At 39.8% G+C, this 14,727-nt stretch overlaps 1 protein-coding gene across 3 annotated transcripts; it reads right to left on the reverse strand.

The window, feature by feature from the left end:
- Positions 1–38: 38 nt before the first annotated feature.
- On the reverse strand, positions 39–10,930 carry rtkn2 (rhotekin 2). Of its 3 annotated transcripts, XM_066666879.1 has the most exons (13): positions 10,732–10,930; positions 9,779–9,883; positions 7,586–7,788; positions 7,416–7,468; positions 7,258–7,311; positions 6,341–6,458; positions 5,053–5,250; positions 4,824–4,918; positions 4,133–4,239; positions 3,855–3,986; positions 2,625–2,787; positions 2,406–2,513; positions 39–2,270 (listed from the first exon to the last, which is right to left on the reverse strand). In XM_066666879.1, exons 1-13 carry the CDS (start codon positions 10,864–10,866, stop codon positions 1,684–1,686), a joined length of 2,058 nt encoding a protein of 685 aa, XP_066522976.1. In that variant the 5' UTR covers positions 10,867–10,930; the 3' UTR covers positions 39–1,683. The 3 variants fall into 3 exon arrangements, with proteins under 3 accessions (XP_066522976.1, XP_066522985.1, XP_066522993.1); XM_066666888.1 differs by lacking the exon at positions 9,779–9,883; XM_066666896.1 differs by lacking the exons at positions 39–2,270; positions 2,406–2,513; positions 2,625–2,787; ... (2 more) ...; positions 4,824–4,918; positions 5,053–5,250 and having other exon boundaries at positions 6,337–6,458.
- Between the last annotated feature and the right edge of the window lie 3,797 nt (positions 10,931–14,727).

Below are 14,727 nucleotides of genomic sequence, written 5' to 3' on the forward strand. Positions count from 1 at the left end.
GATGATTTTAGAAGAAGAACAGGAAAACCAGATGGTTGTAGTGGTTTATTCTGGACCAAAGAGAAATGAAATCACACGACCTGCACAGAACACAAAACACACAGAGGGAATTACAACAAAACAATTGTAATGAAGAGGGGAAAATATATATATATTGCACAATGTCTATCTCCAGGAAATGAGAAGTGGTCATGATTTACTCTGAGATTTAAACCGTCTCAGTCTGGTTCTGACGCGGCTACAGGAGAATGACACCATTTTACACCAGGAACCAGAGTGGAACCTTCATTTCTCTTACAACGTCTCCTAATTGTTAGTGTAGTTTATGCTCCGCAGGAATAAAAAGAAGCCAGTTTAAGTCGGTTTCATTCAAAAATGAGCCCAGTTTGTTCTAAAGAAAACAAAACGTTAGTCTTCACATTTCAATAAAAAATACATTAAAATGGGTTTGTTGAAATGTTTTAAACAAAACCTCAATAAAAATGCCTAGTAAATAAAATCTTGCTACTGTTACAGAAACTGTTCCTGAACTGTGAATGTGTGTATAGTCCAATAATACCGTGATCACACACACACACACTAACCCTAGATTATCCTATAAATCCCTGTTCCATTATTAATCTTACAATCTATTCCCCATCACCAGGTGACCGCCTCACTCTCCTCCATCTCTCTACTCCCAGTGCTGGCTAATGCAGGCGCATGTCGGCTGATGTGACAGATGTGGGCAGTGTGTGTTCTCCTCTAGAGCGTTAAGCTCTATAAAGTCCATAAAGAAGCGAAGAGTTGGGGGCTCACTGACGGGGAACTGGAGACGACTAATGATTTGTACAAAAATCTGCAAAATTTTAGTGATGACGAACTAATAACGCTATTATTTAATGATGTGTACATTTTAAAAACACATTTAGTGTTTTCAACAAACATTAAGACAACAGCCACAGCCACCAAATGTGCAAGTTCGGAAAAGTGCAAAGTTTAGTGGTTTTTATGATACATGTGGAAACTATTAATTCTACAAATAACTTCTAAAGCCCTTCTTGTGTAAGTTAAATTCAAACATTCTCCGCCCCTTTGTCTTGTTACAGTGTCATTAAATATGACAATTAGCGTTTTATTCAACAGAAAAGAACCTAAAACTGAAGTCGTGTGAAAAGTGAAGAGTTTATTGGGCGCTGCATTCGTTCTGAGCTCCATCAGGAAAAAGCTGCAGAAGACTGTGATGGGTTTGTTCTGTTCTTGGGGATAATACTGTGTCCAAACGTCAGTGAGAGTGTGGGTTTAGACGAGTTACAGATGAGAATAGTAAAGTGTTAGTGATTGTGAATATAGTGTATTAATACTTCATTTTAGGTTATTTTTTGTTGAATGAAATGATCATTGAGTATTTTAATGTTACATAAGTTACCGTAAAATGACAAATGTCTGAGAATGTTTGAACCTTGAATTACAGTTATACATCACACAAAAATGCTTTAAAGTGTTTTTAACTTTCTAAAAACCCACGTTCACAGTTTAATATTTTTGAAGGGTCAGTTGGAGCGGTACAGAATTAACAACTGAGAGGAATGTTTGGGTCCGGCCGCAGAGCTCTGCCTCTCCAGAAATTCATTACAGTTTTGATGAGTAAAAGCTGATAGCGCTGAAATGTCTGTGGGGCTGATCTGAGCATGGTTTTCTATCTCACCAGGCTTTGGGGTTCATCTTCTCTCTGAAGGACTTCCCGAGTTTGTTTCTGGGAGCAGGAGCTGGGGGCTGAGGCGGCTGGGCGCTCATTCCTGCTTCTTCAGCCTGGCCAAGCTCGGCGTCCCTCTGTTTTGGAGTGTAAACATTCGGCAGGGGATCCATCTGGGCTAAAGGCGGGTTTCTGCGGGGTGGGGCATGCGTCTTCTGTAATTGCTGAATGATGGCTGAGAATTTAGCATCGAGGGAAGGTCGCCCTGTGCGAGGCTTGGTCACCTTACAGGAATTCTCCTTCTCCAGACAGGATGGGCCAGAGTGGACGAATGGTAATTTATCTGGGGGAGGAGGAGGGGCTCTTCTCTTTTTGTTGCTGTTTAAATCAGTATTTGGAGGAGACTGGACACTATCTTTACCGGGTGACAACACGGTTTTCTGAACCACCATTGGACGGGAGCCCTCAAACAGGGCTGCCCAATGAGGAGGTTCTCTTTCCTCTTCTTGACCAATGAGAAAGCGTCCATCAGTTTCCTCGATCTTATTGTGAATGATATCAGTCAAACTCTCAAACTTCCCTGGTGAACCAATGCCTGCCGAGCAATAACAACAAAAACAGGTTCTTTAGGTTCTTTACCCACAAACATGTACAATCCTTTTCACTGTAGGACAGTTATGATGGGGGGGATATATGTATGCACCATACAGTGGAAAAGCACATTACTTACTCAGGTCATTGTAGACAGAATCAGCTTGTTTCACCAGGAATAGTGGGGGCTTCTTGGGGGACAAAACTTCAATCTCCATCAGCTGGTCACAGCTGTGCCGCCACTGATCTATTGCACAACAAAACATTTTCCTAATTCTTTGTCTCTCTCTCATATTTATGCGTGTATATAAAATACACTATATTGTTTCTATTATCCACATTCATCTCTCTCACTCACTCTGGTCGTAGAGATGTTGCCACAAGGCATTCAGCCACTCCTGCAACAGGTCTGGAGTCTCAGCTGTGAATATATGGCTGACAGATTCCCCTGTTCCTGGATTACTGAGGCTCAGCCTAGCCCTGCTCTTCTGGTGGCCCTCAACCACACGAATGCGGGTGTCCTAGACATATGCATGATGAAGATTTAATAAATAAATCAGTAAAATACACAGTAAAAAAAGCATCGTCTTTGTAGGCAGACTCTAGGGCAGGGGTCAGGAACAGGTGGAGCGAGGTCCCAGTTCGGAGTCAGACACTGTCCGATCCGGACCTGGACCTGTAGCTGATAAACTACTAAGAGCTGTTTAATTTTGAACAGAGTGTGTTTGAAGTGGTGTGACTCTTCTAGTCGTTACGGTTCAGGTTTAGCTCTTTTGGGACACTTTCAGGACGACAGTGTTGTGTGAATTACAACCAGAAGCTTTAAGGAGAAGGGAACGATTACGGGTTGAAATTCTCATAACGATGAACATGGATTCTGTTTATGATTAAAGTCCCACCCTCCAGCAATAAGAGCCAATCATCGCTGGTTATAGAAAAGCAGTAAAGTCAACTCCAAATACAAATGTCATTAGGCATTTTATTTTAAAAATGTTTTTTCCCCCCAAAATCACTGTTTTATTTGCAAACTTTCCTTGAAAAGAAAATACCTTTGTTATTTATATTTACAAATCTTGTTGAAATATATTAATATGTAATTGAAAGTAATATGATTTCACATTCAGTTGTAAACTACATAAAATGATGGTATAAGGCCATTGTGATGTACAGGACGTAGCACTGATCATATGCAGGTAACACATTATGTTCCAAACATTGGCTTGAGAAAAAAATTCTCCAACAGGACCTTAAAATCAGTGTTTTTTTTTTTGTTTTTTTTTGAGTAAAAGGAGTATTTCCCATAGAGAACATCCTAAATATAATAAACATGGCACAAAAAGTAAGGAAATTTGTGGTTGGTAGATTATTTCTTTGTTGTAACAATACTTCTTGGCAGTAAATCTTAATTTCCCTTTTAAATGGTGCCACATTTGTAAGGAAGATGCATTTGTGGGAGGAGCAGTAGAGCTGAGTGTGTGGGTTGCACCCATGAAAAATCTGGCAAATCCTCTCTGCCAAACTATCAAACACACATTCTCTTCCTTTTATAGTTTATAATCGTTGCTACAGTGTCACCTCACTGTCCTACCTTGTTTATGAGAACAGTGAAGCTAGGTTCCACCTTGGCTTGGATCTCTTCAGGACTGTAGTAGCAGGACAGATGACCCCCCTTCAGCACGCAGTACAGTCTGCAGCAGCGCTGAAAACCCTCAATACTTTGCTAAAACATTGACAGATTCTGTTTACCACCACATCACTCAGATATCTGATAACGCACATATAAATATTTGTTGTGATACCCAAGGGTACACTGAAAAAGCAGTAAACTGACAACATACAACATTACAACACACAGGAGGCTGGTACCTGTTGGCTGAGGTATCCACTCATCACATCCTGTGTCATACAGTCAGGCTGGGCCACTAGCTTACAGCACAGGTTCCCATAGAGAGGCAGCCACGACGAGCCCTCCACTGAGCAGACAGACAAGACACAAACACTTTGGCCCAAATCCATTTCTTATTCTTATTTTATTGAAGTACAGTGTGTTGTGGTTTAAATCCTCCCCTATGAGTCATTAGTCTTTCCGGTCTGTGGTGATAGAGGAGTGCTGATGGACTACATCATATTTTAATCCCCCAGACCTTACTCTTCTGTGATATGGAGCTGAATTTAGCAGGTTTCTTCCCCCCCACAAAACTTCCAGATTCCACCTTAAAGTTGCAGTAGCCTCAGGTACCAGAATGTAATTGTGTCACCATTTAATGTGGAACTAGAAATTTAGAAAGACATCAGCCACCACTAGAAGCAAAGTTTTAAGCTTGTTATGAAGTAAATGGGCATAATATACACATCTCCTCCATGTGATGAACAGCGATTTGACATGTTTAGTGTGTTGTCACTGGTGCTGAACACAGAGCTAAAAGGCACTGGATCCAATCGTTATAAACCTGCATGAGTATCTCTGGAGAAATGATGTAATGGCCTGTAATTCTCATAATGATCACACATAAGCATATGGACACATGGCTCTTAAATCTTAAATATTCTCACTCACCATTCTGCAGGACTATGAGTGAGTGAGACTGAAACGAGCCTTCTGCCTGCTCCAAACCCAGAGTAGTGTAAGCCAGCAGAGAATACTGTACCCCACTGCAACAAAAATGTGAAACAATATTATTATTATTATAAACACCATACACTCTTTCTCTCTCATTCTTTCTCTCTGTCACACACACACTTATAGATACTAAAGACACATTTCATAAAGTAAATGTAGTACTTACGGTGGCATTGGGTTGCACTGAAGAAAAGCATCAGGATCTCCATCTAAAACGGTGCCTACTTTCTTCCCAGATGATTTACCGAAAGACGACCGAAATTTTCTGGCCAGTTTCTTTGGTGTATTGACCAAAGTCGCCTCCTCTTCCACCGCACAGCTGTAGAGTTCAACTACCAGCTCAAAGTCTGGTCGAGCCTCAGAACTGTGACAGCACAAAAAACAGGACTTTATTCCAACGTTTCACCAGGATTCAGCCAGTCATAATAATCCCTCGTTAACCCCCTCATCTAGAATTTACTATAAATAAATAACAGATGTCTGCTATTTCAACAAAATACAGAAATACATTTATTAAAACACATCATAGGAGGGAGGGCATCACGGTGGAGCAGCTTCAGGGTCCTGGAGGTTGTGGGTTCGAGTCCCGCTCCGGGTGACTGTCTGTGAGGAGTGTGGTGCGTTCTCCCTGTGTCTGCGTGGGTTTCCTCGGGGTGACTGTCTGTGAGAAGTGTGGTGCGTTCTCCCTGTGTCTGCGTGGGTTTCCTCGGGGTGACTGTCTGTGAGGAGTGTGGTGCGTTCTCCCTGTGTCTGCGTGGGTTTCCTCGGGGTGACTGTCTGTGAGGAGTGTGGTGCGTTCTCCCTGTGTCTGCGTGGGTTTCCTCGGGGTGACTGTCTGTGAGGGGTGTGGTGCATTCTCCCTGTGTCTGCATGGGTTTCCTCGGGGTGACTGTCTGTGAGGAGTGTGGTGTGTTCTCCCTGTGTCTGCATGGGTTTCCTCGGGGTGACTGTCTGTGAGGGGTGTGGTGTGTTCTCCCTGTGTCTGCATGGGTTTCCTCCAGGTGCTCTGGTTTTATCCCACGCTCCAAAAACACTTTGGTAGGTGGATTGGCAACTCAAAAAAGTGTCCATAGGTGTGAGTGTGTGAAGGAATGTGTGAGTGAGTGTGTCGCCCTGTGAAGGACTGGCACCCCCTCCAGGGTGTGTTCCCGCCTTGCGCCTAGTGATTCCGGGTAGACTCCGGACCCACCGCTGCCCTGAACTGGATAAGGGTTACAGACAATGAATGAATGAATCATAGGTGAGTCCTAAACTCTGACAGATGCTATAACACCTGTAGGAGGCAACAGTGAGTTGGGAGCTACTGCAGTTTATGCTTGGGCTTCAATAGTTGAACAAAATGAGTTAAAACACAAGAAACTGGTAAACTGCAATTATTACTCCAGTCATTCATTAAAAAGTCATGAGTCTAACAACATTATATTACCATAAACAGTGCTGGTCTATATACTTACAAAATAGTTACACCCTCAAAGCAGATGTCAGTCACGGATCGGTCTACAATCACCATCTGTGTGTCAAATATCTCACAGCCAGTCTTCATTAGACAGAACACAGCCACCCGTGGAGAACCTGAAAATAAAGAAAGAAGATCAGGACTCTGGAGGGGAATAAGCATCATGGACAAACACAATATTATGTTACTTAAGATGTGTTTATACCAAGGACTATAGCATAAGACGCTAAAATGTCTTAGCCTTTAATATAATTTAAATTCTGGATTCTTATAAAAAGTATAATTATTCTTCGAAATGCATGTGCTATATCTCAGAAAGAAATCCTATGCTTTTTATATTTTTCTTTATTTGAATCATTTTTAAAATCATGCCAGTCTATATTCAGTCATATTTTGGTATTTATTTCAATGTTCACATTTGTAAAGCACTTGGAATGGCCAGTGCATAAAAAGGTGAAATTTAAATAAAAATGCCCTGATTTGCCTCATCCACAGAGTAAAGACCAACCCACCTCCTCATCTGGGTAGACCTGCCCCCTTCCCACAGAGCTAATATTTTATTGGCTCATTATTTCTCCCTTTCTCAATCCACATCTACGGATAATGATCATGGGGCCAAAGTAATTTCTGCTCCATATAAAAAGGGGCCGTCTAAGGTTGTGGGGAAGCACTGTTCTCTGGTTTGTTTACGTTCAGAAGCTCAGCGTCTTTTAAGGTAGAATGGTGTGTTTGAGGAGAAAAACGGCTGTTGTTTATAAGCAGCTGAAGTGTAAACGCTGTAAGTTTTTATTCACTGTTAGAAACTCATATGTAACTCGAGCTGTTTAGTTTTGTAGCACTAGAAGCCAGCACACTTAACATTTGGGAGCACAGAACCAGCCACACACAGCTTCAAAAGACAACAAGAACACCCACTTCCTTTACTGCTGAAGTGTTCAGAATCCTTCCAAAGCAGTGGGATTCGCAGACCTAATCAGGGCAAAGAAAAAAGGAGTGAAAAATAACTTCCATTTAGGGTTCAGAATTCTGTAATAATTAATTATATGACAATTTATCAAAGGACTACATCATACCAGATAGGGCTACTTTGCCCTTACAAGGCACTCGACTCTGAGAATCTAAAGACCTGGAGAGCAAAAAATGCATTTAAATATGATTATTCAATTAGTCCAACAATAAATAAAACTTAAAGCAAACTTGGCACATATCCACAGACATTTCAGTGACCGTGATGATGCCTAACCTCCTCCTAAAGCTCTTGGCCCTGTCCTGCTGCTCCTTCCTCCTCTGGGCCTCGGTCATGTAGGCTTTTACTCGTGCATTGCAGGTCAACAGGCTTTTGGCTGCATCAAGGATCTGTTCTCTCTTGGTGCTGGCGACCATTAGCTTATAAGCACCTGCTCTCATTCGCATCTCAAAGTCCATCTTCTCCTTTACATCACAGTCCTAAGAAAAGCTTAGTGTTAGATATCAGCAGGCATTCTCCACGGTTTCTGAAATCAGACTTATGGCACACAGCAGGACATACTGTGGACACAGGACAAATGGAAATGAAATGTGGAAAAACACCAATGTGAATCAAAGTCCCTGCCTTGCTGCTTTTACAAATTTGCAAAAACGTTTCTGCAAATAATTTTAAAGGAACTCTAGCTAGAATTTTCAACTTAAAGTTAGTTTTAAACTCATTGTGATGCTCCACTGAGCTGTAATTTGGAGAATAGCCTCTCATTGCTACTCAAGGCTCAGCACTGCAGAACCTGCACTATGTAACTCTCACACTACTCCACACTGGACATGCAGATTTTTCTCAGGTAAATAAGCCAAAATATTTGAACTCAACATGTAGTGCACTATGTAGGGAGTAGCATGAGATTTAGAACAGAGCCTATGAAACCCTTTAGACATTTCTGACCAATGTATTACAGCCAGAGGAGTGGATTCCCAGCCCAAGTTGAAAGCTGGGAACTGTGCAAGTGGAAAAGAGGACGAACCCCACATGGACGAACACATGTAGCTTATGTCGACATATGTCTGCTATTGTCAAATAGCTTAATACATAAAGCCACAGATGTCACCAAAAATAGTGTAATTCTTAAACTGTAACAACAATAATAATAATTATAATAATCCATTCACTGTCTGTATTCCTTATCCAGTTCAGGGCGGCTGTGGGTCTGGAGCCTACTTGGAATCACTGGCCGCAAGGCGGAAACACAGCCTGGAGGGGGCGCCAGTCCTTCACAGGGTAACACACACTTACCTAGTGTAATTCATTTTTACAGCATTGTACAGAAATCTATGGGGAAGGGGAGGGAGTGGGGCTGGTTTACTAGCCTCCTCCTAATGTTACATAGTAGTGCAGAAGCAAAAAAACGATACGCAAAGTTCAGTGACAACAGGTGATTTCAGGAGAGATTTATCTGCAGTAAAAGTTTCAATTCATCAAAAATTAATCAACATTCAGAATTTCTAATCGACATAATCTTGTCTATATTGATTATTTTTATTTTATTATGTCCCCACTGTGTTCATATACTGTTCCGTCAAAAACGACACTACCAAGCTGAAGTCACGTGATTCAGCCCCTATCAGCCACATGGAGGAGAACCTAAACGCAGAGGCCAACCGAGCAACTCGTCCCAAAGAAAAACACAGTGTGTGATTTGGCACAGTTGTGTTTTGACTTTATATTTGGTGTGCGATTGTGCTTTGCCTGAAACAAAGTTTCTGCCAAAAGTATCGTTCATTAATCGTAATCATGGTAAAATGTACAATTAATCGTGATATTGGTTTGCAATTGTATCGCTCAGCACTACTGCAGCAGTTAATGCTCTAAAATATAATCTTTTTTAAATTTGTGTTTTCCATATTTTGAATACACTTATGAATAATTTATGAATAACATACTTGGCAGGAGACAATGGCCCTTAAGAATTTTGCTATGATCCAGTTCAGCCCCCTTTGAGAAAAAGTTTGGACACCCCTGATTTAAGGCATTAGATGTGTTTACATTACAGACAGATACAGGTCCCTACAGTGAATGTGATCCAGAAAGAAAGACAAGTCTAACAATAATAATGACTGAAAATTCAGAACGGATTAATGAGGCTTGTGATCAATGAGGCTATATGAAGTGCAGTGCTCATCATTTTTGGAATGGGTTTCAGCCTACAACAAAGCACAATGAAACAAGAAGAATTAAATGTTTTTTATGCAACAGATGGAGTAGGAATATATGACAGCAAACAGAATAATCTACACAGCGGCGCACTAAATACCAAACCAATCTGAGAGCAGTGTGGTGATGTTTCAGAATGACACCCATTTCAGTGCAAGTGACAAAAATAGTGCATCTTTATTCTACAGCATTTTAGAAAAGCAGACAGAGACATCACACCACACAGTCCATTAGACATGTGACCTCCCTTTTAACTACCTGCAGTTTCTTAGAAATTTGTCGTATGTACAACATGTTCATATCCTCTATTATCTGGTGAGCATCATTCAGGCTGGTGCATCGATTCATGCGTCTTGTTCTCGCCTGAAAGGGATCGAATGAATCGTTAGACGGTTAGTGATGACAACTAGTCCCAGAAGTGAGACTGAGATGGTGAAACATGAAGTAAGTACCAATAAAGAGCCCATATCACTTCATTTTCTGTAAATGTTTCATTCATTTCAGGGTCACAGTAGCTCCAGAACACCCCCAGAATTACTGGGCAGGGCATCACACACTCACCCATTCACTCACAGAATCACTCATTCAGTCAATTCACACCTGTGAACACTTGAAATTCCAATCTACCTACAAACATGTGTTTGGGCTGTGAGAGAAAACAGGTGCATCAGGAGGAAACCCACACAGATACAGTGAAAACACATGAAGGGCACGTTTTATCCCATGTTTTCTAAATTAGGCAGCACATAGACAACTGACTCTGTGGCCTTGTTTCACAGTTTATGGGTTGGTAGGCTCCATATTCTCACATTTTTATGCTCATACACTAAAAACCCTATAAAAATGGAGACAACACTGAGGCCATTATACTTTGGAACAAACAAAAACAACACAAAGCAGCTTCTATTTAACAGCTGAGTCAGAACAACTCACATCATACAGATTATAACAAATTATTTATATTAATTTCTGATTATTTTGTCTCGTGTCTGTGATGTTGACTCTAAAATAACGAGGGAATAGTAGCCTACAAACATCACGGACGGGTCTAAGCTTGGTTAATTACTTGCATTGGTTAAAAAGCAGACTAGACTGCATTTTGTAAGTAATAAATTAACATTAACGCGTTTGAAGCAGAATGAAAACCGTCTGTTGTTTTTCCCTAAAGTTTCCCGTGAAACTTAACGACAACAACACCCTTAAAAACTTACCTCATCTGGTAAAAACACAGCACTTTCTCTAATTTTCTTTCTCTTAACCTCCATGGCGAAAGAGGAACAGGCGGACACGGTGGACCGCGCCTCGACATTTCTCCTAAAAATTCGTATATCCCGCGGTATCTCCATGCTACCTGCTCCCCGGGAGTCCTGCCTCTGTTCCACAGCGAAGCGACACTCTCTAAGGCTCGGCCTCCACCAATGACCGGCCTTAAACCGCACAACCGCCGGCCCGTACCACTTTCAAATTTTAAACGGCTGAGTGAATGTCTATATCTCTAACCCCACTGGGACAACATAAACAATCCTATTGATTATTCATGTGTTAATTCGATGAGGAGATGAAGTCATTTGTGGTGTTAATTTTATACTATTTATTTAACAGAATGCTTTTTGTTATTGAAAGTTTGTGTGTGTGGTTGAACACTCCCGTCGAATGGTTTGAGCCGCAGGTCGCTCTCTGTATTCTAATGAATATTCAGTGATTTATTTGGCTTCACGAATCACTGTCCTTCATATAATAATAATAATAATAATAATAATAATAATAATAATAATATTTATCTATTTATTTATTTATTTATTTATTTATCAGTGTTCGAAATTACCCCCTATTATCTACATTACCCACAGGGAACTGAATTCAGGAGGGTAATGAACTGTTTTGGTTAGCACCTAATGATCATTTAAGCTGTAGTTAATGTGACTGTAGCTTTTTAAATCATTGTTGTGACCAGGCAAATGGCCACTGTTCTGACTAGTTATTCTGAATGTAGTTTTTGTGACTGTAGATGTTTATGAAATCTTGACTGAAGTCATTTGTGTGACTGTAGTTATTATGAATGTGTAGCTGTTGTGACTGTAGTTATTGTGAATGTAGCTGTTGTGACTGTAGTTATTGTGAATGTGTAGCAGTTGTGACTGTAGTTATTATGAATGTGTAAATGGTGTGACTGTAGTTATTGTGAATATGTAGCTGTTGTGACTGTAGTTATTGTGAATGCAGCTGTTGTGGCTGTAGTTATTGTGAATGTGTAGCAGTTGTGACTGTAGTTATTATGAATGTGTAGATGGTGTGACTGTAGTTATTATGAATATGTAGCTGTTGTAACTGTAGTTATTGTGAATGTGTAGCTGTTGTGACTGTAGTTATTGTGAATGTAGCTGTTGTGACTGTAGTTATTATGAATGTGTAGCTGTTGTGACTGTAGTTATTGTGAATGCAGCTGTTGTGACTGTAGTTATTGTGAATGTGTAGCAGTTGTAGTTATTATGAATGTGTAGATGGTGTGACTGTAGTTATTGTGAATATGTAGCTGTTGTGACTGTAGTTATTGTGAATGCAGCTGTTGTGACTGTAGTTATTGTGAATGTGTAGCAGTTGTGACTGTAGTTATTATGAATGTGTAGATGGTGTGACTGTAGTTATTGTGAATATGTAGCTGTTGTGACTGTAGTTATTATGAATGTGTAGCTGTTGTGACTGTAGTTATTGTGAATGCAGCTGCTGTGACTGTAGTTATTGTGAATGTGTAGCATTTGTGACTGTAGTTATTATGAATGTGTAGATGGTGTGACTGTAGTTATTGTGAATATGTAGCTTTTGTGACTGTAGTTATTATGAATGTGTAGATGGTGTGACTGTAGTTATTGTGAATATGTAGCTGTTGTGACTGTAGTTATTGTGAATGTAGCTGTTGTGACTGTAGTTATTATGAATGTGTAGCTGTTGTGACTGTAGTTATTGTGAATGCAGCTGTTGTGACTGTAGTTATTGTGAATGTGTAGCAGTTGTGACTGTAGTTATTATGATTGTGTAGCTGTTGTGACTGTAGTTATTGTGAATGTGTAGATGGTGTGACTGTAGTTATTGTGAATATGTAGCTGTTGTGACTGTAGTTATTGTGAATGCAGCTGTTGTGACTGTAGTTATTGTGAATGTGTAGCAGTTGTGACTGTAGTTATTATGAATGTGTAGATGGTGTGACTGTAGTTATTGTGAATATGTAGCTGTTGTGACTGTAGTTATTGTGAATGTAGCTGTTGTGACTGTAGTTATTATGAATGTGTAGCTGTTGTGACTGTAGTTATTGTGAATGCAGCTGCTGTGACTGTAGTTATTATGATTGTGTAGCTGTTGTGACTGTAGTTATTGTGAATGTGTAGCTTTTGTGACTGTAGTTTTTGTGAATGTAGCTGTTGTGACTGTAGTTATTGTGAATGTAGCTGTTGTAACTGTAGTTATTATGAATGTGTAGCTGTTGTGACTGTAGTTATTGTAAATGTAGCTGTTGTGACTGTAGTTATTGTGAATGTGTAGCTGTTGTGACTGTAGTTATTGTAAATGTAGCTGTTGTGACTGTAGTTATTGTGAATGTGTAGCTATTGCGACTGTAGTTATTGTCAATGTAGCTGTTGTGAGTGTAGTTATGGTGAATGTGTAGCTGTTGTGACTGTAGTTATTGTGAATGTAGCTGTTGTGACTGTAGTTATTATGAATGTGTAGATGGTGTGACTGTAGTTATTGTGAATGTGTAGCTGTTGTGACTGTAGTTATTGTAAATGTAGCTGTTGTGACTGTAGTTATTATGAATGTGTAGATGGTGTGACTGTAGTTATTGTGAATGTGTTGCTGTTGTGACTGTAGTTATTGTGAATGTGTAGCTGTTGTGACTGTAGTTATTATGAATGTGTAGATGGTGTGACTGTAGTTATTGTGAATGTGTAGCTGTTGTGACTGTAGTTATTGTAAATGTAGCTGTTGTGACTGTAGTTATTGTGAATGTGTAGCTATTGCGACTGTAGTTATTGTTAATGTAGCTGTTGTGAGTGTAGTTATTGTGAATGTGTAGCTGTTGTGACTGTAGTTATTGTGAATGTAGCTGTTGTAACTGTAGTTATTATGAATGTGTAGCTGTTGTGACTGTAGTTATTATGAATGTGTAGCTGTTGTGACTGTAGTTTTTGTGAATGTAGCTGTTGTGACTGCAGTTATTATGAATGTGTAGATGGTGTGACTGTAGTTATTGTGAATGTGTAGCTGTTGTGACTGTAGTTATTGTAAATGTAGCTGTTGTGACTGTAGTTATTGTGAATGTGTAGCTATTGCGACTGTAGTTATTGTTAATGTAGCTGTTGTGAGTGTAGTTATTGTGAATGTGTAGCTGTTGTGACTGTAGTTATTGTGAATGTAGCTGTTGTAACTGTAGTTATTATGAATGTGTAGCTGTTGTGACTGTAGTTATTATGAATGTGTAGCTGTTGTGACTGTAGTTTTTGTGAATGTAGCTGTTGTGACTGCAGTTATTATGAATGTGTAGATGGTGTGACTGTAGTTATTGTGAATGTGTAGCTGTTGTGACTGTAGTTATTGTAAATGTAGCTGTTGTGACTGTAGTTATTGTGAATGTGTAGCTGTTGTGACTGTAGTTATTGTAAATGTAGCTGTTGTGACTGTAGTTATTGTGAATGCGTAGCTATTGCGACTGTAGTTATTGTGAATGTAGCTGTTGTGACTGTAGTTATTGTGAATGTGTAGATGGTGTGACTGTAGTTATTGTGAATGTGTAGCTGTTGTGACTGTAGTTATTGTAAATGTAGCTGTTGTGACTGTAGTTATTATGAATGTGTAGATGGTGTGACTGTAGTTATTGTGAATGTGTAGCTGTTGTGACTGTAGTTATTATGAATGTGTAGATGGTGTGACTGTAGTTATTGTGAATGTGTAGATGGTGTGACTGTAGTTATTGTGAATGTGTAGCTGTTGTGACTGTAGTTATTGTAAATGTAGCTGTTGTGACTGTAGTTATTATGAATGTGTAGATGGTGTGACTGTAGTTATTGTGAATGTGTAGCTGTTGTGACTGTAGTTATTATGAATGTGTAGATGGTGTGACTGTAGTTATTGTAAATGCAGCTGTTGTGACTGTAGTTATTGTGAATGTAGCTGTTGTGAGTGTAGTGATTGTGAATGTGTAGCAGTTATGACTG

The sequence above is a fragment of the Hoplias malabaricus genome, chromosome 1, assembly GCF_029633855.1.
Source record: "Hoplias malabaricus isolate fHopMal1 chromosome 1, fHopMal1.hap1, whole genome shotgun sequence".
Lineage (NCBI taxonomy): Eukaryota > Metazoa > Chordata > Actinopteri > Characiformes > Erythrinidae > Hoplias > Hoplias malabaricus.